The following is a 25,584-nucleotide window of genomic DNA, read 5'->3' as shown; positions in this document are numbered from 1 at the left end:
GCCAACCAACCATTTTTCATGATTTAATCTTAAACAAATGTCAAAATCCTTACACATGCACTGAAAATATATTGCTGTTGTCTCTAGGTCATTCACAAAAGCACTGAAGAGAATTGGGTTGACTACTCTATATGCCTAATAACACGCTCTTTATAGCATTTATTTAATTCTTTTGTATCTTGAGGGCCAGGAGAGAACATGAAACACGTCCTGCCCTCAACTGGCTGAAAGAGAGAAGCAATACCTGAGGTTTCATTCCATAAAATGTTAAATATTTATTTTTGAAAGATAGACATTTCACAAACTGAACTATTGCAAGCTCCCATCTTTTATTTTGATATAAAAGGTTTAGTGAAGCTACATTCCCAGATCGCAAAAATAGTATAGGCAGTAACTTATTCCATCAAACAAGGTGTGGTTAAGCCCAACTATAGCCAAATAAATATTACAATATTTGTAGCTTCTGTAAATATGAAGACAGGTCTCCAGCACAATAAACAAGACGACAAAACTTTTTTTTAAATGACGATTATGTCCAAGTCAAGGGGGAAAAGAACAACACAAACTTTATTCTCTTTTCTTTTTTTACAAAACAATTCAACCTCAATAAATAATGAATCAGATACAGACTTTCATGGAGCAAAAAGATCAAACATAAACATAATCTGACACATTTCTTCAAACAGCATAATTTTAATCACCTCGTCGCCAACTGTTAATTTTTTGCTGCTCTAGCACAGTAGCAAATAAAACGTTAATGTAACACTAAAGATTATAGAAGCAACACAAGATGTGTTTGACTTACACAGCATTACGGGTCGATGAGAACATGAGCGATGCCATGAATGTGAAAGATGGAAGTATGACTACTGGGAGAAAAAAAAAAGGCAAATGAGAAGCTTGCAAATGGGTCACTCTTTCAAATAATCAATCTGACTGTGTCTCAGTTAACTGGAGCAGACAACTTTAACCTACAGTTTTGCAGGATATATTAAACTCTTTAATTGATCAGACTCTATAGATGATGGGAAGTTTATTTCTTTTTTTGAATGACACCTTAAAAATATGTTATCTCTCAATCAGCTATTCCTCAGTTTGTTCAACTGAAGCACATGTGGATGCAGCCAGATAAGTACACATAGACGTGCGCAATGCAAATGTGGCGCAAAGTGTAAATGTGTAATGTAACATTGTAAAACAGCCTTGGTTTAAAGGCAACATATTACAGAGTCGTCTTGTGTTATCAGTCGCAACCAACAAGCCAAGTACCTGAGCCTAAACTGCAATTACACAGAAATGGTTTCTACAATTAGTACTAGAGTGATGCTTATCCAGGCTTTGGGTGTAAAAATATCAGCTACCTGCTATCACAGCCATGTTTTACTGTGAAGTGATGAAGAAGACATATTGTATTTTACTTTTATCTATCAGCCTGCATTGTGAAAGGAAAGCAACGGATACTAATAAGGCCATCAATTCATATATGTTGCAGAATAAACAGGAAAGTCGACATGCCCCAAAAAGTTATAGGTTACATAACATTGTATGTATTTAGTGTAATGAAGTGTAGATTACAATTTTAAATAGGTCATCTAGCAGACCCCAGTTTGAGTAACCTGCCCAACCTCATAACATTCAAAACCCTTGAGATAAACAAACATTATATTCTACTGTACTCAATTATGTATCTGATTAAAGGTGTTTTAATCCAACGTGAAACGTAAATGTTGGCAGTTAAAAAACATTTTTTAAATACATTCAGCTTTAAATTGAACAACCAACCTCGAGCGTCCTTGTGGAAGGAAGACAGGCCAACTATGGAGGTGCTGACCTACAGTAGATGCCGAGTGCAGAGAGAGTCATACGTAAATGTAAATGTTCAGCACGGCTGCACAACCAATGATTGGTTCATTGAATATGCATATTATGTTTCATACATGCCATACATGTGATTGACTGATGAGAGTCAGGACCTTGTCAGCCCTTTTGACGCACACTAGAAACCTTACCCGCTAAATGTGAGTGCTTGTATACTCTAGATGATTCCTAGACCTGCTCAAATGGCCCGTGCCTCTTATACTTGTCTGAATGATTGAACAACATGAGAACTTGTTTGTGGAATATAGTTGAATAAAAAGGTGGTGCAATACTTACATGCATTTGAATTTCACTCTGAGCTGCAGTCATTTCCACATTTTCATTTTTCCATCTAACCCCTGTGTCGTTTTACACATGAAACTGGGAAAGACTGATACTTGTGCGTTAAAGTGGATGTTTACTGGCCTATACCCATGAGGTACAGTAATATCAAACTGGAGGCAGAGTGACACGTCCCGATCATAGAGGGCTGTTCTTCCATTCCCTTTCACAACTCACTCCTCGTTTCTACACGTTTGATTTTAAAAAGGAATGTGAAATACATCATGCAGATCAATCTATGGTGCACATACAGCTCCAAGTCAAACAGGCAAATGTCTACAGGCGCACAGTAAAACATCCATTTCATCGGTCATGAAATCAGTGTGAAAAAATAAATATACAAAGTATCTGGTTTACAGTGGCTTGTCAAACGATTGTGTTGAGTAATGTTTTCTGCAGTTGTTTAAAAAAAATGGGTCAGAGTATAAGAATGTGGAGGAGAAGAGTCAACCTTGGTTTAAACTGTTATACCAATCTTTGCATATACTTTCAAGTGCCTGCAGAGCAACAAAGGAAACGGTGTCGGATGTTAAAACATGAGGTGAAACAAAAGTGGTGCGGCACATGAGATGCAATGAAAGGTACTAGAGTGAAAAGAAAGTAAAGTGACCTTTCAGAAAATGCTTAAGCTGTGGGTTTTTTTTTGATACAGTTGGTGTGAAACAGTGCAGATACACATGTTTACAGTGAATACTGGAAACGATCAAAGTTAAAGTCACTTCAAGATCAGAACTGTCAAATACAGAGAAGTAAATAAACCAGGCACAACGCCATAAGCTCAAGGGTCATGTGATGCACTGAGGGAGCATGGGTAGAAATTAGAGTGTGCCCATTCCAGTGACTTCAGACGTCAGCCTAGAACAGTTCAGGGAAGATGGGGTGGAGGGGGATCAGGGGGAGGGAGGGAGGGGTAAGACAGAGAAAATAAAACAAGTGTGAAAGAAGAACTTTCGCTTGAAAGTGAAAGTTATGCTGGCTGTGTGCTTCACTTTGCTGGCACCTGTTTTTACACAGGCTTGACTGCATTGACAGCTTTTTCGTTGTACCCGTTTACAGAGAGCATTTCTGCATCTTATCTTAAGAATGTGGTGAAATAATCATGCAGCACTAAACCCCTCAGGAAGCCATGCAGTGGACTGAAACCAAAAAAAAACATATGATGGTGTCATGAAATATCCAGAAACTGAGGAAACGGTTGTGTCCCTGACAGAGGCATCACATCACTCTTCCTCCTGAATGCACTGCTCTGTGGCAGTCGTGCCTCATCTTTCCCCCGCTGCTTTTTTAATTTTCTTTTCCAAATTAATTTGAATCTTTCTATACAATGACACAATAGGACTTCATGAGCAAACCTATCTAATAGCAATGACAGAAAGAAATACAATATTATTCTTGTAATTAAGCATGCTAAATAAATACTTAAAGGAATAGTTCAACATTTTGGGAAATAGGCTTATTAAATGTTCTTACATTTAAAGGGGCAGTAACCAATTCTGGAGAAAGCTTGTTTCTCTCTTTGTTGTTGTTGTGATCATCCTGCTCTGGCTGGGCCACAGAACCCGTGAGCTCCGGTATGGGAGTTTGACACACTAACCACTAGGCCAAAACTGCCAAGTTGCAGCGACACCCGCTAGCACGATTATTAAGGTGTCAACGAGTGATGTTTACAAACTGCACTCGCAATGTTGTATGGTGCGTTCTGCACCATTTTTTTGTTTTTGATTCAATGATCCCGGCTGCGCCAAAAAAACAGATTTTTTTTACGGCGCACACACAAAAGCAACAGCTAACGGACATGAGGGAATATTTGCAGATTTTTACAAAAAGTGTATTGCTTTAGAATTGCTTCCTGCCCCTTTAAGTCAGGATATGGTTAGGTTAGCTTAGCATAAAGACAGAAAAGAAGAGATACAGCGTAACAAAATCTGCCCATTAGCATCTTAAAAACTCACATATGAGAGCTAATTTGTTGCATTAAAAAAAACGGAAGGGTAAAAACAACAACTGACATTTTTAACATTAACCATGACTCTGACAAGAATGGTGACTTCTTGGACTGTTGATGAAGTTGCAAGGCAAACACCATGTCCACCATTAATGAGATTTAGAGGTGCTGGTATGGATATTTTGTTATCTTTGCACAGACGCAGGAAAATAGTCCCCCACCTCCGTTTCCAGCCTTTGCTCAGCTACAGTATGATAAGCTACTCTAAGCTAACCATCTCCTGGACATAAGCAGAAGTTCACTGGCAGAGACGGGAGTGCTACTGGGTTTTTAATTTTACTCTAAGCAAAAAAACAAAAAGAAAGTAAATAACCACATTTCCCAGAATGTCAAACTAGTTTCTAACCACCAATTTTAAACAAATGCCACTGGTGTTAATTAGACTTTTACTGCAGATATCCTGCAGGCTGTAGCTAACGTGTTACAAACAACCAAGGGACTATGGGTGGAAGGTCCGTGGGATAACACAATTAATTTTTGAAACAGTGGTTTTGGTGTGAGCATCTGAAAAGAGAACCAGATTTGGGTGTGACTTCAGGATGTTGTCATAGACGAGGGGTCATTCCACATGGCGGCCACGTCCCTGAACCTGCCATGGGAATTATGGGAAAGCGGGAAAGCAATAGCCATTAGTTTTCCTGCAGACTGTTCTGTTCCTGAAGAGGTCAAAGACATAAAAGTCCTATTTGTGAGTATTTGGCTCCTCCTACTCTATTGCAAATTACATTTGACTTTGAGGTCCTGGTTGCATGTGGACATCAGTGAGCTCAGTTATTTTCTTTGCAGCTGATTCAAGGTTTCATTGGATAGATTGGAAAAAGAAACAGGGATAGTGAAGCACGGCAAAATAATTTTACTGGTAGGATACATACAAAAACATAACCATAATTGTATGATAATACAGATAAAATAATTTAAAGCACCTGTTAATATATCTGTTTTAGAGCATAAAATATTTTTTATGTTTATTTAATAATTTAAAATGTTCAAAAATACTAATATCAAATACTAATAAATATAATAATCTTGGTTGCATCGGCTCCGGCTGTATAACTTTATTTTGGTTTTACAGATTCAACATGAACAATTTGGCCAAAAACTGAGGTAAAGCATTAAACCATTGATGATTCACTTATTGATCACCCAATTTACTAATATGCAGGTTCTGTTGAAAGACACAGCTTACTGGTCTCACAATTTGGCATTGCTCCCATGAGCCACTTATGTGCAAAGAGTGTGCTTGCAGCAAACGTAATGCCATTTAATGTCTACACTTGGGTGGAAACAAGGGACAAGGGTGTAAGGGGAAAAAAAAGACATGAATAGCCACATTATTCATGCGCTTTTCTGTGGCTTGACAAAACCTGACAGATATCAGGCGTTTTCTGTTGGCTCATCAAAGTATCAGTGTTGTGGATGCAAAACTTAATCACTAAGATATATTTTTTCTTTCCAAACAGCACATTCACTGATAGCAGTGTTCTTGCTTTTTATGTTTTCTATGTTGAGCTGGAGCCCAGCAGTTAAGAGTGAATAGGTTACCTTGCATTGATGAGATACTGGGCCAGGCTGATGTTAGCAGGAGTCCCCGTGATGGTGATCTGGCGCTCAGACGAGCCCTCCATGGCGTTTGCAATTTTGATTTGTGCCCCAGACATCTGTCGAATCTCATTTATTTTGGTTCCCTGGCGTCCAATAATGCAGCCTATTAGCTGCAACAACAAAATAGCAAAAACCTTTAACCGGAAGCATGGAATCATGCATTATCTATCTTACATGCATTTAGATTTAAATGAAGTAAAAAAGGAAGTAACACCACTTACGAAATGCTTTGGATTTGGTTTAAATATCATCATTGATGAAATAGCCTATTTAGCATGGTCACTAAATCAGGTGGTTGGGGGTATTTTGCTGCACAAACAGGACAAACTGAGGTTTGAAGATCATTGTTGGTCATGTCAATCATTGATATGATATTACTTTGGAAGGGCACTATTTAGCAGTAATTAACAATTAAGCCTACTATTCACATTTCTCATTATCGTTTCTATATGATAAACCAATTGAAAAACATAATTTAAAACTACAGAAAACCTTTTTTAACCATTCTAGTATTACTCACATCATTAGGAATGGCGAGTTCATGGGTGCTGGCTGGTGGACTGGCATCCAAACCTGAGTTGGGCAGCAATGGGATAAACAGAAAGAGAGATTTGAATTTCAATGGTCAATTAAACAGAGCTGAAAACTCTTGTCATTTGAGGAAATATATTTGTTTGCTTGTTATAGAGTTGAGAATATTAATACCACTCCCATAAGACTACACCCGGCAACTGGCTGAAGTCTACAAAGACTGGATGGAGGAAAAGGCCAGCAGGGCAAGGCTAAGGTAAGCTAACTGCCTCCAGGCTCATGTGTAACATACAGATATGAGGGTGTGTTATCAATCATATTAATGACTGTTGGTCTTAAAGGAGTTCAAAAGGAGACTTTACAGCTAGCCAGCCTATTTCCCCCACATTCCAACTCTTTTTTGCTAAGCTAAGCTGAGCTAACAGGCTGTCAGCGGTACTGTTGCATTCGAGTGGTATCAAAAACTGTTAATAGGATGTGATAAAAGACGCCCGTTGATTTCATAAATTGCTCCGTGACTTGGCAATCGCCTTATCCTTCTAGATAAAAATGGTGAAAAGAGAATTGAACCTCATATTTGACCAAGGTCTATTCAGATATGGGAGACATTCAGTGAGTTGTTACAGTATAATAAACGGCTTATATATATATTAAGTATTTCAATGGACATTTTTATGTTTGATGGAAAATAAAACAACCTATAATGTGTTAGAGGAATGTTGTATACTGTTGCAAAGTAATTTTGGAAATGCTGTTTTAAATTGAAACCCAATGCCACTTTATTTGCCTTTCACTGGCATATTATCAGACAGAGCCAAGGGAAAATATACATGAAAAAAAATCAAAAGAAGAGAGAAACCACAGGGGCCATGTCATGCAGTGCCAAAAGAGAGATAAGGTGCAAGGTAGGGAAAGAGAGACATGTTTCTCTGGATGCAAAGAGAAGGAAGAATCTAAAGGGCTACGTGGGTACGTACCAGGGAAAGCAGGGGTGGTCTGTCCGAGAGGGGTAAAGGGGGTTTGCTGCATAGCCAACTGGTGGAGCTTGGTCAACTGCTGAAGGGTTAGGAGGGAAGTAGAACTAAGAGGTTACTGAGACACAGGTCACACCAAGAAATGAAGCCAACCCAAACTAGAGTGAAGAAATGGTGAGGAGAAGGAGGCAAGGTGGTGGAGGACATAAAAGTATGAGAGAAGGACAGAGGGTGATTGTTTGTAATGGAGTTGCAAAGTGCCAGGCAATTGTAATTCTCTTTTTGTACCTATCTCCCTGTCACTTTCTGAAGCTCCGATTTCATTTTTTTTTATTTACACAATGGAGAGGGATAATTCCACTCATGAGCACAGTGCAGGAAATAATTGAATTCCCATTTTCCCTCATACTATGTGTCCTTCTAGTTGGAAAAACTCATCACCGGAGAACCTTTGGTTTTACATGCCTGTCAGAGAAGCAGCTTACCCCCTGACATGGTCATAGACTGTCCATCCCCTGCTGTGTATCATTTCCATCAGGAACGGGTGCTTTCAAGCCTTCTCCGCCTTTTAAGAGGAGTTTTAATGAGGGTGGAAGAGACTGTCGAGTCTGTACTTGAGTGATTGTACCGTCAAACACCACCTCCACTAGCATCAATCACCACCCAACTTTGAATTAGTGGATCTGACACGAGATAGCTTCGGAGACCTCTCACGACAAGGACAGATGAAGGCAGATTATTAATGGACAGTATATGGTCCACTGGAATTAAAGGAGTGTCCACATCAAAACCACCATTACTGACTTTGCCTGTATCATTTTTAGCAGAAGTTACTGTTGTGTTATCAACCAGGTCTGATGAGAGTTCTTGCCAGTGGCTGGGCTGCAGTCCAACCTTTGACTACACGGACACTGATTTTGGAATTCATTGCTTATGACTTGCCTCCAAATAACTTCAAAAAGCTGATGTGTCTACAAATGCCAACAACAAATTATATTATATATGTTAGGGCTGCACCCTGAAAGTCAAAGATTTGAATCATCAGCTCTAGAACCATCAGAGATTCTTCAAGTCAAGCACTATAGGACATTTTGGTCCCCCTGATGTAGCTTCAGATTGAGTGCTGCTCGCTGTTACCCTGCTCTCCCAGGTAAAGACCTCACCTGCGGGCGGCTGTGGCTCAGTAGATACAGTCGTTTGTCCACCAACCCATAGGTTGGTGTTCCGCCAGTCCACATGCCGTGGTGTCCTTGGGCAAGACACTTAACCCTAAATTGCCTATGACGGCTCTTCCGACAGTGTATGAATGTGAATCTCTGTGACAGAAAAATGTCCGGTAAATAGCAGCGCTGTATGAATGGGTGAATGGGTGAATGTGACTTTCCTGTAAAGTGCTTTCAGTAGTCTATATGACTAGAAAAGCGCTATATAAATACAGTATATTATAGCAGCTGCCTGCAAACGTTACAGGCAGCTGCAGACCCAGACTCAGTATATATATGTGTGTGTGTGTGTGTGTGTGTGTGTGTGTGTACACTCATACATTTTTCATCAAATTAAGAAGAGACTAACAACTCACATCTGGGTGTGGTATGGCGTACTGTCCCTGAATTGTGTAGGCCTGAAAAGATAAGAAATATGAGAAATAATACAACTCAGCACCTTTTATCTATTAAAGGGGCAGTAAGTGATTTTAATCTGATACACTTTTTGTAAAATTCTGCGAATATTTCCTCACAGTCTGCTAGCTGTCGCTTCTCTGTGGAGCCCTGGCTCTGTAAATTGAGAACCCCAAAAATGGTGCGGACCACACCTCACAACATTGCGTGTGCAGATTGTAAACATCACTCCCTAACAGATTAAGAGACGTGCTAGCGACTGATGCTACGACTCAGGGGTTTTGGCCTTGTGCTTAGCGCGTCCGTCTCCCATACCCAAGGCTGTGGGTTCGAGCCCCGGCCAATGCAATCAAAAAATCAACAACAAACGATCTTTCTCCAAAATCGTGCACTGCTCCTTTAAGAGGAAAATATCATCAAAGGAAGAACAAATCAGCATATACATTTAAGTTTTTCCAAACCCTATTTACACTTTTAGCTCAAATAACCATGGCAGAAAGACCACCATCCCATGCAGCTAGGTCTCTGCTAAGGTGCTAAAAGCATCTTTAGTCCAAAAGGATAAGAGGTCTCTGCACACTTAGACCTATAGTCTTTTCACCTAATTTTCTGAGCTTTCATTCCATTGATGTAGGGTCTTTTAGACTCACTTAATCATAAGCCTACTTAACATTTATCTGAGTATCACAAGCTGTATAAGGCGCTGGTTTGAATATATATCAGTGTTTGAATATGAAATAAATCAATGCAAGGGCTACTTCCATGACTGGCAAGCAAGGTTATAGTACACTCACCAAGCTATATTATGAACACTTGTACACCTGCTTATGCATGCAATTATTTAGTCAGTCAATCATGTGGCAGCTGTAAAGTGCATAATATCATGCTGATATAGGTCAGGAGTTGCAGTTAATGCTGAACATCTAAATGGGGGGTCTCAGTGACTTTGAGTCTGGCATGATTGTTGTAAGACAAGCTGGTCTGAGTGTTTCTGATACCGCTGATCTCCTGCAGCAAAACCCCCTCCACAACATCTTGTCAGCAGCAGCTCTGCAGATGGAAATGCATGATAGAAAGGCTATGGTAACTCAGATAACCCCTCTTTGCAACTTCAGTGAGCAAAAAAGCAACTCAGAATGTATCACACATCTAACCTGGTGGCGGATTGTCTAGCAGAGACTACGTTTGGTTCCACTCCTGTCAGCCAAGAACACAAATCTGAGGCTGTTGCGGTCTGCCAGGCAAAAAAACATACCCTGGTCTGATGAAACCTTAACTTTTGGAGGCTGCAGATGTTATGGTCTGATTTTTGTGTCAACAGAATGAATCCATGGACCCAACCTGCCTGGTGACACAGTCCAGGCTGCTGCTGCTGCCAGTGAAAATGATTTTGGAAGATTGGCAGCATGAATGTGTAGCCGACAAATCAGTAGCAATCATGTCAACATGGAGAAAGATCTCGAAGGAATGGTTTCCGAATCCTGTAGAATCAATGGCACAAACAACTGAGACCGTTTTGAGAGCACATGAAGAAGAAACCTGTCTTAACATCGTGTTTCTGATTAAAAAAATAATACAAAGTGAGTGCATGTTGTACATTATATCACTGTACAGAACAGTCATGGCTTCTGTTCTTCTGTTTCATCTTTGATTCATTTAATTCATAAATTCAAATCTACATCAACAATGTAAGGCAATGTAAGATGAACGGCATACTTTGCTTTGTATCCATCTTTCTGGGTAAATGTATCAATTCAATCCTTATCCAAAACTTCCTAAAACAGGCTTGTGTTATTACACCACTTAAAGCGCTTTGATTGTGTCTTATGTTCCAATATACTTTGACTGTGCATAATTTCCAGACAAATGACAAGCTCCCAAATTGGAGTCATTACAAGTACTTAGGGGATGTGTTTCCCATATCTATCTCTTTTGTTTGTTAAATTGTCAAATGCAATCCAAAGCTTTCAGCCCACATCTGAAACCCAATTATCTGCAATAGCTGGACAGACTTGACGAGTTGCAGAATCAAACATTGTGGTGCTTACAGGTACAGCTCCCCATTTTACTCTCCTGTCTGCCCACTAACAATGACTTCTGGTAGGTGGCAGGGAGACACACAACCCTGGCTGCCCTCCATAAGAGCTTTTGTGGTAGTATATGTCACACTTCTTCTGCCTTTTCTGCGGAGAGTGGACAGTCATCATTTGCATGACAGCAAACAGCTGCTTGTCAGGAAACTGTAAACACTAGTTTCTTTAGTTTGGACAAATAGCTGTATTGCTGTTATCCCGGTGAGGGCAACCTTTCTTGTGAAAGGTCTGTGGTGGTATGCAGGTGTATGTGCGAAAGTCAAAAGCAGGCAGCTTGCTGTAGCAGGCATGCAGCAGCTGATGCTGCAGCAATAGTGTAAGGTTAGCTGTAGGCACAAATTAATGCTAGATCAGCTCTTACCTGGCCACCAGAAAAAATGACTGGGGTAGAGGCGGGCTTTGGGCGATAAGGGATGGTGGCACCTTTTGGTGGGGACTAGGAGAAAGAGAAGAGAGGGAAGAGGCAGAGTCAAGCAAGTCACGGCTTGTTGAAAATGGGGGAAAGAGCTAGTTTTACTCTGGACAAATGTAACAAAATCCACCTCATAGCACCACAAAAGTAGAGTTATTTCCTTTTCTTTGTTTGTTAAATGCCGCTCTCATATCTGGTCATCAGATAAAATGATACAGCCAGAAGCCAGTTAGCTTAGCTTTGTAATAAAGACTGGGGGGGGGGGGTGTTAGCATAGCTCTGTCTGAAGGTTACAAATTCTGCTCGATGAAACGAGTGATACCGCCCTCAAATCCTGTCTCTCGAACATAGGAAACCAAATCGTACGTGAGAGTCTTGTTTTTTTGATAGATGAAAATTACGTTAGATTTCACTGCCTGCCCCTAGATCAACTCCCCTTTGTGCAGGCCTGGACATATCCGTGGGTATTACTTACACTTACTAATAGTGGAGGGGTTATGAGCCCATTCGTCTGGCCTGACTCACTGACTTACTAACAGCCGTGCTTTTGTATTAAAGAAATGAGATGAACTGTGCTGATGAGAGTTCAGAGGGGCTGATAGGTTGATTTTGTTGCCTCCAGACAAAGCCACGCAAGCTAGTTCCCCCTGTTTCCAGCCTTTATGCTAAGCAAAGGTAACTGGTGGATGGCTTTAACTTAATATTCAATGCATAGACAGTAGTGCCATTGATCTTCTTATGTAAGTCTTGGCAAGGAATTAGCTAATGGGCCTATTTCCCCAAAACTATTCCTTCAAAATATTTTGTTTCACCCCTAGTCGGAAAAATAGAAAAGAAAAATAAGAACTAGCTAGTGTGAAACACGATGACCACGGACTAAATGCATCTCTACGTCGCTGTTTTCTTTGCAAATGAATCAGCTTGTTATTCTAAGACAGCGGGGAGGTGGTTTCAGTAAGGAAGCTGAGGAGTTCCGGTGTGCAAGCTGACTGTAATGACACAGAGTTATTGATTCACGCTCTGCTGAGGAAAGGGTGCTGCTCAAGACAGTGGAGAGGGCTTAATGCAATTTCCTCTACGGCTGCTGTACTGTAGAGGGAGGAGTATCCACTTATGTGCAGTGTGTGTGTTTCAAATACTATATGAGACGCAGCGATGGTGTTCTTAATGCAACACAAACAAGCTCTGTTCTTCCCGAAACTTCTGTTGCATAGTTATACACTGGAATTGCCAAATGATGATTACAACTACTTCCCTCAAAAATATGGAAACAGAGTGTCCGAATGATTCTGGTTCATCATGGATCTGCAGCGAGCCAGAGAACTTCAGCTGAGAAGGCAGTCCTGCTGAAAGAATGTGGCCACAAGCGGCCCAGACCACCTCTGAATGTGGACTGAGTGATCGGATCTCAAACGTACACTCAATGCCTCTTGGATGCGTTCACACCTCTACTGACCACCTATGATCAGATCCCCTGTGACAGATGTTAACACCAGGTCTGGAAGAGTTAGCGTCGTATAACTTTTTTTCTTTTTTGTGAATCAAATAAAAAAAAACATTTACTTCCATTCGAAAAACCAATCTCTTATGTGTTTTAAAGCCACAAGCATTGAATAGATGCATCGATGCGCACGTTTCTTCCACCGATAGAAAACCAGTAATTTACAGATAAACTGTTCAATATTGGTTTTCTTAAGGTTTTTAAGAATAACAGAATTTAATTCTTAGTATCACTAGAGTTCAAACAGTTTGGCTACATATTGACATACTCTACCTCCAGCATTACAACACAGATCTGTTTGACACACTGGATGATGGCTTCTGGAGTCCCGGAGATTGTCACCGCACGCTCTGTGGAGTTGGGCAGCATGTCCCCTGCCACCTGAACCTGGGCCCCTGTGGACTTGAGTAGAGGAAGGTACTTTAAGGGATTTGACAATGTTGACAGTATTCAAGTCTAACTCACACAGGCTGTCCAGTAATCTGAGGCTCTGAAATGCTCTTCCATTGGCACTGAAATCAAAGATTTCTCATTGTGCAAATCAGCCGTGATCAACTGTCTATTCCTAGTGCAGGCTTTACAAAAGACTCTCTCAACACCTTTTTGGCATCTGAAAGAACACCGTAATGAATAAGCTGCTTGTTATGGTACATTTGGGAGCACACGATGCTGCCTTTAGGAGCAGAGTAACACGCCTCTGCTTTTAGCTCCAAATCTTAGGCTACAATTTTTTTGTTCCAGATTTCATCTAATGTCATCCACCTGAATGCGGGAATGAAGCACTCTCCCACCAAGCACTCTTAAAACAATGGAGCCTTTTCAACAGATTGTGTCCATAGTAGTCATAAGGGGACAGCAAGCATCACTGCCTTTCCTATGCTGTCGTCTAAAGCATTTTTTCAGGCTTGCATATTTTTTTTTGCTACACTTGGCACATGGCTCTTGGGATTGCAGTGTTCATTGGTCAGTCCAGCGCTTTTGTGCAGACTGAAATAACCCTACAATTATTTGATTGCTGTCCATTACAATTTACACAGACATACATGGCTCCAAGACGTATAACTCTGACTTTGAGATTCCTTGGCTTTTACTTTAACAACTCCTGACCAACAGCAGGTGATGTTGCAAATTGACCCGATGTAGGGTCAATGTAACTTTTTGAGTGGAGGGGGACTTAAAAGAAATAAACATGGTAAAAATTAAACTGTTTAACAATAAATCAGTTTTCATATCTAGTCTACAGTTGAATTATTCATGGAGAGTGTAATCTCGAAAATCTAACACAAGGTGGGAGACGAGACAATTTTGCTGCACTATATTTTCTGTTTGTTATGCATTAGGAAACAAGGTAAAAAAAAAAGGGCTGACTCATATATATATATATATATATAGTAATTTTTGGTTATTCATTAAAAAAAATCCATATCATACCTCTCTCATTTCTTTTATTTTAGAGCCTCCTTTTCCTATGAGGGAGCCACACTGGCTGGCTGGCACTACAAGCCTTAAGGTGACGGGGGGCTTGCTGGTTGCTTGGCTGTTGCTCATGGAATTGATTATGTCCTGGAAAATGAGAACATATATTTTATTTTGCAATGGCAATAATTTTTCGCAGGCTCCCTGACAAGAGCATCAAGGTTTTTATCTGAAAGAGGAAGCGAGCGCATTGGTCAGGCAGGCCCGATTCTCCACAGGTCACAGAGGACAGGATAAGAGGAAGAGAAAGCTGAAAGGAGGTGATTGAAATTGAATGTGGTAGCAGTCTATTACAATGACAGACTGTGTGTCTTATGTTGTATGTATATGTGCCCTATGAGAAAAAATCTGACAACAGATTGACTTTGCATGTGCAAAATGGAAGATGTATACGAGCAAAGTTGTAGAGAGTTAATAAACAGATGGAATCTTTTTGTCCGCTGCTTCAAATTGAGACAGCAATGTCTGCAGGAAAAAAAGGAATTGGAGTAAAAGAAAAGGCAGACTCAGCGTGCACATAAAGAGGACGAGAGGGACTTGAACTCCTGTTGGACTTCATCAGCGCATGCACCTAATGAGCTAAAAATGTCAATTTGTTCGAGTAGCTGCACAACACTGCATATTTTACATGATAGGGAAACCTGTCGATCTTATTGTACCTCCTCAAATTTGTAGGCGATCATGGCAAAGGCCTTGAAGATGGTGTCTGTTGGCCCGGTGATGGTGACGATCCTCTCTGGACAGTTGCCCTCGGAAATATTGATCCGTGCTCCACTCTGGAAAAAACAACACACTGATGATGGAGCCAATTTACAATAGGTGACGTGAGACGTTAATCCTGGAACGTATCTCGCCCAAAACTTCTTCGTCACTAATGAACCTGGATTTTATTACTTGTTTTTGCACATAGCTGAATGTGGCTTGCACAGGAAAATGTGTAAATAATTTGTTATCTAATAAATTGAATTATTATTATGATCATATTATTAACATTTTTCTGAAACGCACCTCTTCTCGCATCTTTTTCACTGTCTCCCCTTTCTGAAAGAAAAAAAATCAAGCATGGTATGACACGTATTGTTTCCCTGAGAGTATGAATGCTGGCATAAATATAAGTAATCTAATAAAATACATACCTTTCCTATTATACTTCCCACCTCCTGCAATGAAACACAGACAGGAGGAAACAATCACAATTCATGAGAGGAATCTTCTGGATGAATGTGCCGTATTAAAGCGGCTCGCTGTTGTTTTTCTTCACACAGTGCAGGGCCATGCAGAGGACACAGTAGTGTCTGCCAAGGGGGATTGCACTTTTCATACGCATGTCATCGCTCTTCATGAGCGTGGTGTGGCACAGTGGGCAAAGGGCAAAGGGGCAGCACTGGCTGCAAGCGTCAAAACACCCATACGTCTCCTCAGTGACTGTGAGGGTTACGTCCTTTGTGATGTCTAAGCTGTCGGCCAGTTGTTGTGCAGAGCCAGGTTTTTGCCCAACAGCCATTCATATCGCTCAAGCACTTTGTAAATTCAGAGAGTAAAAATTGATGCCCTCAAATATTCTTCCAGTAGTTTGCCCTTCATTCTGTTAATTTCTTTTTCAACCAAACATTGTTTTCACTACACATTTTAAAAAATATAATCAACACTGCCCTTGTTTGCAACTAATTATTCAATCTTTTTGCAGCTGTTTAATCTGCCAGGACTCATTTTGATTGTATCACAGTTGAGCGACTGTGTCAGTTATTCACAAATGACATGTTGTCTCTTTCTGTGCATTCAGCAACTTTATTACGAGACCGATTCCTTCTCTAAAACAATGAGGCAGCGCTCACATCTGACAAATAGACGATCAATCAGACGCACAATTTACTGCTAAACTGCTAAACTAAGGCTGTACACTCGCACCAAAAAACCTGGGAAAACAACATGGTCAGCGCTCAGTGTTTTGCCTACATACATTCAGGAGAGGCCGTGCGCCGCTGCAGGATTTTGACCGCTGCTGCTGAATTATTATTATCATAATTTTACTTTTTTTACGAGAAGAGGTTGGGCTCAGAAACCCAGTATTAAACAGACCCCTGGGGCTAAATTATGTAAGACCGTAGAATCAATAAGTATTATCGGTGCTGCTAACGTTATTGAAGAAATTAATACATTCATCTATGATAAATATTCAATATTCCCAATCCAGTCGGAGCATGCGCTGTGCAGGGGGTGTGGCCGGCTCTCACTGCGCGGCACATACAGAGACACATCGCTCCTTGCGGCAGAGTGACCCGGACGAAAGTCTAGGGTTGAGGTCAAATTGTCAAATTGGCTTACGAAGTTTCCTAAATCTTGAAGTGAAAGGATTTGATCAGCAGCCATGATAAGAGCTGTTCGGATTCTTTCTAAATGCATAGGAAAGGTGCTTCAATGCTTCCTTTCCTATCTCCTTTAGCATAGGGTACACTGGACCTTCCTATGCAAGAGTAAGAAGATATAGGCGCCCCACAATTCATTGCGGCAGCGATATTTAATGTGACGCGCCATGCATGGATGTAAGCAATTCAATCCAAAGTAGAAGTAAAAGAGTATGAATATGACCCAGAAGAGATGCACGTCATCATGTAAGTTAATTTTACATATGAATCATTTACATCTGATGTCACACGGTGGTAAAACACTCAAACATGCTGGATGGAGCCGCTGTGTTTTTTGTAGTTCATCTCCAGAAATTAGCTGTTTCACCACGGCAGACGCACGTCAATAACATCCGCAGTCGATTGATGACGTAGCATTGTGAAAGTCGAGTGGTATTCTCTAAGCAGCGCTGTCGGCTTTTCCTAAGTCCTATCAGTCCTCCTTTACAACTTTCCTTGACCTTATGACGTTTTCCACTGAGGTCAAGGAATAGTAGATAGGAATAGTAGATAGGAAGGACAATTCGACCTCACCCCTAGTTGTACTTCACCAAAATCAATGTAGACAATGTTCGTGGTCACAAGTGTAACAGCTGTTTTGCAAGTAAAGACGGTAGCAAAATCAATCTGTCGAAACATTTAATGAAAGTGAAAGTACATCTAACCCCGAAGCCCCTTCACAGCTGCAGCTAGTGGGAGGATGACTGAGGAGAAGTGACCCGGTTCACAGTGAACCGGGTCACTTCTGTTATGAGTTGTAAGATAACAGTCTGTCTGTGCAAATTGAGTTGTGTTACTTTTTTTAGTTTGACGGTTATATGTTAGTCCCATCACTCAACATCATGTACTTGATAGTAGTCATTTCTTCTAATTTTGTTTAATTTTTTCCTCCGCACTTCACCTCTGCTGCTACAACTCCATCCTAGGGAAAACACTGGCACTACAGTAAATTTCTTTTTTTAAAAAGACATTCAAGTACCAGCTGCAACGAAAGTCAGTACACCCTTCATTAGTGAGATTCCATGATGCCACTTTGGATGTTCCTCCTGGGCATGGATGACACCGCAGAGACGTTCAGCTTTTCTTCACAGATGATTATTTTCAGCTGCTTAGTGCTAGAGGGGTTTTGCTGCTTTATCTTCTATATTTAAATATTGAATTGAAGTCATGGGGTCAAACTTCAGATCATTAGTTTTCACTTTTCCTTCTTTACAAAACCCTAGTTTGACTTTTGCAGTGTGTTTGGGGTCACTCTAATGTTGGAACATTCTTCTTCTTCCATATCCACACCAAACATTCTGGACCTTATCTGAGCCAAACAGTTTTATTTAGTTTCATCTGACCAATGGATGAGCTGCCAACATTCATTAGGCTTCTTTTCAAACATGCAAAGTCTAATCTTGCAGTTTAGTGCAAGAGGTTGATATCATGCAGGCTTGGGCCAAGCCAGAGGCACTTGTCCTTCTGCTTGTTCCATGAAAGATTGCGTCAATAGCAAGTTGTGCTCCTGTACCATCTGTAAAATTATACAGTAGTAATAATTGTAAATAACTGTAAACCGCGTTTAAGTAAAATTGCACAGGAGGGTGCCCTTGGTTTTGTTTTATAATGTCCTGTGTATGTCCTGTGCTTATCTGCTCATCTATATCCTAGGCAGTGGAGAAATATCCATCACACTACAAAGCACATGACTGAATTCACCACAAAGTCTTTGAGATGTCCTGGACATAAAAACTAAAGTGTGGCAGAGTGGAAGTGGCACTTTGGTAATTTGGGCAAGGCTGGTGGAAAAATGTTTGGGGAGCAGTCTACAGCCCATTTGGATCAGTAGGGTGAAGGGTGAAGGAATGGTGCTGGCAGGGTACCTGCGCCCAACAGACCATGCTGATAATGTTCCAATAGCTGCTGAGAGTGGGGGAACGGAACTTTCACTGCTGAGGAAGATAGATTTGGGTCTCTCTGCCAAAGTCCTCCCCTGTGGCAGTCGTACGCCAATCTTCTGGCAGGCTCTGAGGCCTATCTGGGCCTGTCTGGCCACGGGGTTATTCAAACTATCAAGTGGTTACCAGAATCTGAGTTTCCTGCATGAGCAGCCATGCAGTGGGTGAATTCCAGAGCAGCAGACTGCTCGGCACACAAAACAAAGGGAGGATGTTGGCTCTGGCCTTTGTGGCGCACGCACACCCCACCAATATTGCCAACTCATTGGACATGTCAAGGTTTTCCAACTGTCTTGTCACCTCCCTCAAAACTTAGGGATTGAAACAGAGCAACTGTTACAGAACCTTCAGTCTACTTCGGAAATACAGTACTTTAGCCTTTAAAACAACACAGACTAACTTTGGTGATATCTGCATGCAGCTGTCAGCTATTGCAAATTTGTGGACTGCAGCTTTAGTACCCGACTGAAGGAGGAGCAGGAAGGCAGGAGCCACATTACCCAAGAATTACTGATCTTACACTAGCAGGCCAACACACACACAGACACCCACTCTGACCATCACTTAATATATAGGTCTTGAGGGAAGGAAGAGACCAGGCTATACATGAAGCCATGACCTGAAAAAACCCCAGACAAGATGTTTTTACATCTTGGGGGATTACAACTACACCCTGGGAAATGTGAAAAAAAGGGGCTGACAGAAAACACACTGAGCAGAGTCAAAAGCAGATCAGCCGATCAGCAGCCTTCGATTCCAGGTTTGTAACCAGAGATCTGGAATGTGGCACAAGAAAGCTAAATCAGATGCTGCCACCCAATAAGCCAGTGTGCCACATCTGTAAAATTGCAATTGTACAGTATAAAGGCCCAAGTAGCTGAAAACTATTCTGAAAACAGCTGAGCCAGCACCCTCATCCAAAACACCAAAGGTGTCATGTTTTATTCCCAGCAAATCCAACTGGTTGTTTCAAATATTATAAATAATTGAAAAGAACCCTGCAATGTGCTATTTCTCCCCCTTCCCCACAGCCAGTGTAACACTGCGCCTGCTTACTTTTCCGTGCATTAGGAGGCGGATGGTGAGGGTGACATTGAGGCCACCCTCTGACTGGGCTTTAGTGGGCTCCATGCTGGGGGACAGGTAAGACAGGGCCTGGAATGGGATGTCCTCTGAAGGAGAAGGAGTATAGTTGTATTCCGGCAAGCCAGTCACCTGCACAAAAACAAAATCACAAATAAACATCTGAACACTATTAAACAGCAGTTGATACTTAATTTTACAAACTTCAGTTTTACGAATTCTGGTTACAGTGCCTCATCCAAACGGGGCGTCTGAATCATGTATTCATATTCAAACTGTGAGTTTCAGATTTTTCTAGATATTACTTTAATAGCAAATGAGGCTTTTGAGGATCTCAAGTACTAGTAAGGTATATATCTACTGTTCATTAGCACATAGAAAAATGCTTAATTTAAAAAAACACCTGTGGTCACTTAGGTTTTAGGTGCCTTAACAGCATATCATGCTGCAGCCGATATTCAAGGGAAAGATTTGGGCCAAAACTAAAATGTTGGTGTACGACTCAGCAAGGCATCATTTCCATTAGGTCCCTTCGAAATATTTGCCCAATGAATAATGCATATATGTGCAGAGATCTGGTGATATACAAATGTAATTTGATTCAGTTTCAGAGTTATTTTTTTTAAGTGAACCAATTTTGCCTTTAGTGTAGAATAAACAACTCTGCTAATCTCTTACACTACATGCACACACCTGTGCACAGCATTTATCACAAATGACTGTACTACAGAGAAAAATAAATGCAGTTAATGAATGCATGGTCTAAACTGCTGCACATGAATCTTTCGTTCCAATGATGTTTTCACGTGAAACTGCAGCACAATGGCTTGGAGAACACTTGCAGGGAAAGTCCTCAACCATAAGAGGCTCTTTTCTATGTATCAGACAAGTTTTCTTCCAGTGCCCCCAATGCAGTAAAATCTAATTACTTACCTCCCCTTTTGGCTTTGCTACCAAGGTAAAAGCGAACAGGACAGGTTCTGTATGTAATGATTGCAGTGCCAGAAATTGAAAGTTACTTTTTATGGAGAAAAAGTTATGACCCAGTGGTCTGTTCATTGGAATGTGTTTGTATTTTGCCAAGTCCACACTAGTATATTACTGAGTAATCATGTAAGACTGAATAAAGCTGTTTCCACATGGTTCCAAGTTACGACTGACCTTTATTCCATGAATTTAACTTTCTGTATAACCATGTGATACAGAAACTGAATCGCCCTTTGTGAAAATCCCCACTTGCTTGAACAGCTTTCCCTTGGGTAACAAATGTTCTTCACTAACCCTGTGGCTATTCTCATTTCACGAAAACAACATGGTTAAATGGAAATTTTAAGTCTACAACAGATATGCTACCTTGCTGCTCTCACCCACCCTGTTGACTTTCAGCAGTTATCATTACAGGAGCTCATTTGTCTACTTGTCCACATCCAAACGAGCAGATTCTAATTGTCAGCCAGAAATAACCTTAGGCCAGTGTTGTTTTGTGCCCATTCAGGCAAAAATAAATCAAAGCCTCACCTCCTTTTTGTAAATACAGGCTTGAGTGTTAAAAAGTAGATTATTTATCATATTGGCAAAACAGTAACCCCTCTGCATCATCATTATCATCACCATTGTCACTTCAATCCGACATTAGACGGCCGCCAAAGAGAAGCCAGTTATTGCACTAGAGGGGTTAGTGTTAGTGTTAGGAACATAGACTGTTAATAAAAATGGACATAGTCACTACAGCCAATGCAGAAGTACCCAAAAACCTTTATTCACTTGAATGACCAGCAGAGGGCGACTCCAAAAAGAAGTCGGCTTCAGTAGAAGTCTATGGGAAAATAACTCATAACTTCTCACTTGATTTATAACGTCTCTAAACATTTTCCTGAGGAGTTTATGGTTCAATCGCTAGTTTCAAGTTTTCAATACAGCATGATGTTCAGTTTGTTAATCCTGGTCTTATTTAGAGTAAAAAATATGATAAAGAAGCGTGCATACAGCGTGATTGACAACTAGATCTGAGTACAGTTCGAGAAACACTGTACTGCATGGTTGCAGGTGTAAGAGTGCAATGGACAAGCTCTCAGTCAGACCCGCCCCCCGCTCCTCCAAATATGGTTACTTCTGGTTCCAAAACACCAACATGGCGCTGGTCCAAATAACAAATGTGAGGCTTCAAACCAGCAGTTCACAAACCAATTGGTGACATCACAGTGAGTTGCCACTTGGTTAGGAAATAGGTTATTCAGGCCTGGTAGACATTCAACAGCAAAAGCAATCATGCTAACTCTTCTAATAGGGAAGAAAATCATCGCTATAATCATATCAGCAACTGAATACCAAATTTGAATTTAAATAAGTAGTGAATAATAGGTGTATACTAGCTGCTGATTGCTACAGTTTCCTTGCCAGTTACTTTTGTCCATAAACTCTTATTAACTAACACCAGTACTTCATTCCATTACGGATATGATAGAAATGGTACACCAATTCTCTTTGCATCAGTATTTTTCTCATGTTGTGTGCCCTGACAAAGCCTTTGATTTGCTGTGCATCAGGTTACTGGATGTCTCCCTGGTTTGCCTGCCATGCTCAGTAACTCATCTGTCTGCTGTGCGTGCTGAAGAAGTCCACCCTGGCCCACCTACCTGCAACCCCTGCCTGCCGCACTATGCCAATGAAAATCAACCCAAAAACTCCGCAAAAAACGAATGCCTCAGGAAAATATGCGATATACACGTGAAACAAGAATTGTTTGTCACTTTTACGATGGACGTCAGAAAGAAACCGTGGTCAGAAACAGGAACTAGTTTGAGCGGACGCTCCATGTGTTGTGTGGACAGAGAGAAATAGCTTGACGTGTTAATCTGTGGTTAGGCAAAAAAGGCAGCCCAAGGTTACACTCATTATGTCGATGATACATCGGCGAGTCACTTTGATCGCGCTGTTGATAGTTCACACAAAGCGATCGAGTGTCGACTTGCGAGCCCAGATTTCACGACGATTTTCCTCCGATTTGCTACGAGCTATAGAATTTGTCGGCAAGTAAAAGAATCGTGCTTAAAACCGTGTAGTGTGAACTCTGCATAACTTTCACAACTCTGAGTTGTTCTTTTGGATCCTGCGTTGTTACAGACTTAGGAATTTCCAGAATATTTGTCTCTTATTTCTCTTATTTCTCGAATTCAGACAATAAAAGGGCTTGATATTCAAAAGCTGCATTCATTTTTTCTATTTCAATAAGCTCAGTTCAGGTCTAAAGAGTCATTTAAGTCGAGTCACATATCCTTTAGACGCTAAAATCCAAGATGTAAGATTCAGATCTACCTCATGAAACTAAAAAAGACAATTTCTGAAGAAATTACAGTGTGAATGCTGGCTGCTGGAAGACTGATGCTAAACCAGATAGCTGGCTTGACTTTTAATGAAGAAACTGAAGGAGTAAGACTGGGATAAGTTGGAAATGGGTTGTTAATGTATAATTTTAGAACGATGTCCTCATTGAGTATAAAGATTTGATGTTTGAATGAAGTTTCTAGGTTGGCCAAATAAACCTGTTTAAACCCGCTAACACCCGGCACTTTCTGCAGTGTGAAAAGGTTTAATCGGCATTCAGCCCCGGGTCAAATGACTCTGCGATACACCCGGGTAATAATCGGCCTCACCTCCGATCGGCATTGATGTGAACGTCACACCCGGCTGAACGCGCTAATTTGCGTGATGACGGAGGCAATGAAGGCTCGACTCCTCCGTCTGTAACTGCTGTTACCTCACCAGCTCCTCCGAACTGTAGTAAAAAGACCTCGCATGTAGCTAGCTCACTTAGCCTTGCTTTGGCTCCTTGGTGGTAACAACTAACACAATCTAGATCATCAATGAGGTTTAGAACGGGGCACTTTATTTCAACCGTTCGGCGGACATACAGGGCATACATCAGGCAATCTCTCACTTCTCACAGTGGCCATAAACTGACGGTAACATGGATGGATGTGCGGAGCCCCCCAATCTTCTTCTTCTCTCATACACACATACTTCAAAACCCATAAAGCTCCTGCTTAAAGGGCCAGGTTTGGCTCGTAACACTGCACTGAGTTTGTAAACTTTGAAAGAGTGACAGTGACAAGTACAAGATATAAGGTAACGTTGACCACCGGCTCACTGGTTACCATGCTTTCTGTTGTTTACTACACTGTGCTTCTTCTCTGTTTTTTATGGTGCGCACCGCTCTCTACCGCCAGCTATGACCGCGACCTATGACCGCCAACTATGACCGCCACCTGTCACTACACTGTTTTCCTGCGGGCGATCATCAGACCCTGGTCTGCTCGCAGTGTGAAAGTGGCCAATAGTCGATTAAACGCGAGTCTACCCGCGTTTAAAAATCCCGGGTCTACACGATAATTTTTGTGTGAAAGAGGTATTACATAAACATTCACACCAACAAAAGAAAGGCACCCAAGCCGGAATTGAGTATGTTTCCCCAGTACTCTCACCTTAGTGCATTTCCAGCTGAATGTATTAATTGTCCGTGTAACAGATATGGATAAAGGTTACAGCTTAAATGCACAGTGAGGTGCACTGTCTGCCTGGATGCTGAAGTGTCTTCCTGCTGGACTCTCACACTAACACTCACTACACATGGAGGACAGGGCCTTCTACGTATGCAGTTTGCGGAGCATGTAAAGAGTCTGGTTGTTGACCTTTGGTTTTCAGTTCTTGTAAAATGGTTAGGCGGCTTTATTGACTTGAACTTATTCATGTGTGTGTTGTTGTCAGCACTGTGGACATCCTTTTCTGATTCATTAGAGATCCAGATAGATTTCAGTCAGACATGGAAGGGTTGTTGATAGAAATGTAATCAGACAAAGCACCTGAAATCATTGGTATGTGCACAGGAGCATTCATTTAATACAGTATACTTGAACCATTTGCACAGCCCGTATTTGGCAGGAGCAAAACAACAACATTAAACTGTTCCCTACCTGCACTTGTTTCCATATATCATGAAATTGAATTTACCTCAAAGCAACAGATGTGGGGAAAAAAAACAAATAACTCTATACATAATAATAAATAAAACTGCCAATCTAGTGCTTGTAGTGTGAGGCTTAGAAGTCTCTGTGGTTATGGTTGATTATAAAACCAACCAAAACCCAAAGAGCAATGAGTAAAGACTTCATGTGGTGACTTATAAAGTTACAAAAAAAGGTTGTTGTTGTTTTACTTATGGAACAACTTGCAAAACTATTCAACATTTAGGTCTGGGGTAAAACCAAGTGAGAATGACATTAGAAGCAAGGATACCATGACTAATTAGCCCCAGCATGCAGCTCATACAGCTTAGCTCTGTGCAATCTCGTTTAGCTCTAAATGTAAAATGAAGATGCTTTAAAAATAATGCCATGAATAGCTTTTATTCATCAGTTCAATTCTTCTAAGCAACTAAATGGTTTACAGCAAAATTCCAAGCTGAAAGGTCAAGTGTATTTCTCTTAAAGATTAAAAGAGCTGCTGCCAATCTCAATCTTTTCTTCCTTCACACAACTATTACTAATGTTCATTTTCCAAATTATGACTCACCCCACCTACACACAGTCACAACTTACAACAATTTCAATGTTAAGCACGACTGCTAAAGGTTGGTCTTTCTGTATGGTGCTTTTAGTTGCCCAAAGAACGCTTCTCGTGATACATACAGGGCATACATCAGGCAATCTCTCACTTCTCACAGTGGCCATAAACTGACGGTAACATGG

The 25,584-nt window shown here is 41.0% G+C and overlaps 1 protein-coding gene across 8 annotated transcripts in view; it reads right to left on the bottom strand.

Moving 5' to 3' along the window:
* Positions 1-310: 310 nt before the first annotated feature.
* The window catches only part of pcbp3 (poly(rC) binding protein 3), a 72,026-nt gene continuing 46,752 nt past the window's right edge, over positions 311-25,584 (bottom strand). For 2 of the 8 annotated variants that reach the window (XM_035604546.2, XM_035604547.2), the window contains 12 exons: positions 19,814-19,972; positions 15,549-15,572; positions 15,421-15,453; positions 15,072-15,188; positions 14,368-14,499; positions 13,210-13,338; positions 11,385-11,459; positions 8,891-8,932; positions 7,315-7,393; positions 6,327-6,379; positions 5,747-5,916; positions 3,982-4,793 (listed from right to left, as the gene is read on the bottom strand). In XM_035604546.2, the coding sequence (XP_035460439.1) occupies positions 4,739-4,793; positions 5,747-5,916; positions 6,327-6,379; positions 7,315-7,393; positions 8,891-8,932; positions 11,385-11,459; positions 13,210-13,338; positions 14,368-14,499; positions 15,072-15,188; positions 15,421-15,453; positions 15,549-15,572; positions 19,814-19,888 (984 nt within the window). In that variant the 5' untranslated portion in view covers positions 19,889-19,972 and the 3' untranslated portion in view covers positions 3,982-4,738. Of the gene's footprint in view, positions 3,055-3,981; positions 4,794-5,746; positions 5,917-6,326; positions 6,380-7,314; positions 7,394-8,890; positions 8,933-11,384; positions 11,460-13,209; positions 13,339-14,367; positions 14,500-15,071; positions 15,189-15,420; positions 15,454-15,548; positions 15,573-19,813; positions 19,973-25,584 lie in introns of those variants that run through there. The other 6 variants (XM_035604550.2, XM_035604549.2, XM_035604548.2 and 3 more) reach the window with 6 other exon arrangements.

The sequence above is a fragment of the Scophthalmus maximus genome, chromosome 14, assembly GCF_022379125.1.
Source record: "Scophthalmus maximus strain ysfricsl-2021 chromosome 14, ASM2237912v1, whole genome shotgun sequence".
Lineage (NCBI taxonomy): Eukaryota > Metazoa > Chordata > Actinopteri > Pleuronectiformes > Scophthalmidae > Scophthalmus > Scophthalmus maximus.
Note: the sequence above shows the minus strand (reverse complement) of the source record. Positions and strands in the feature narration are given on the sequence as shown.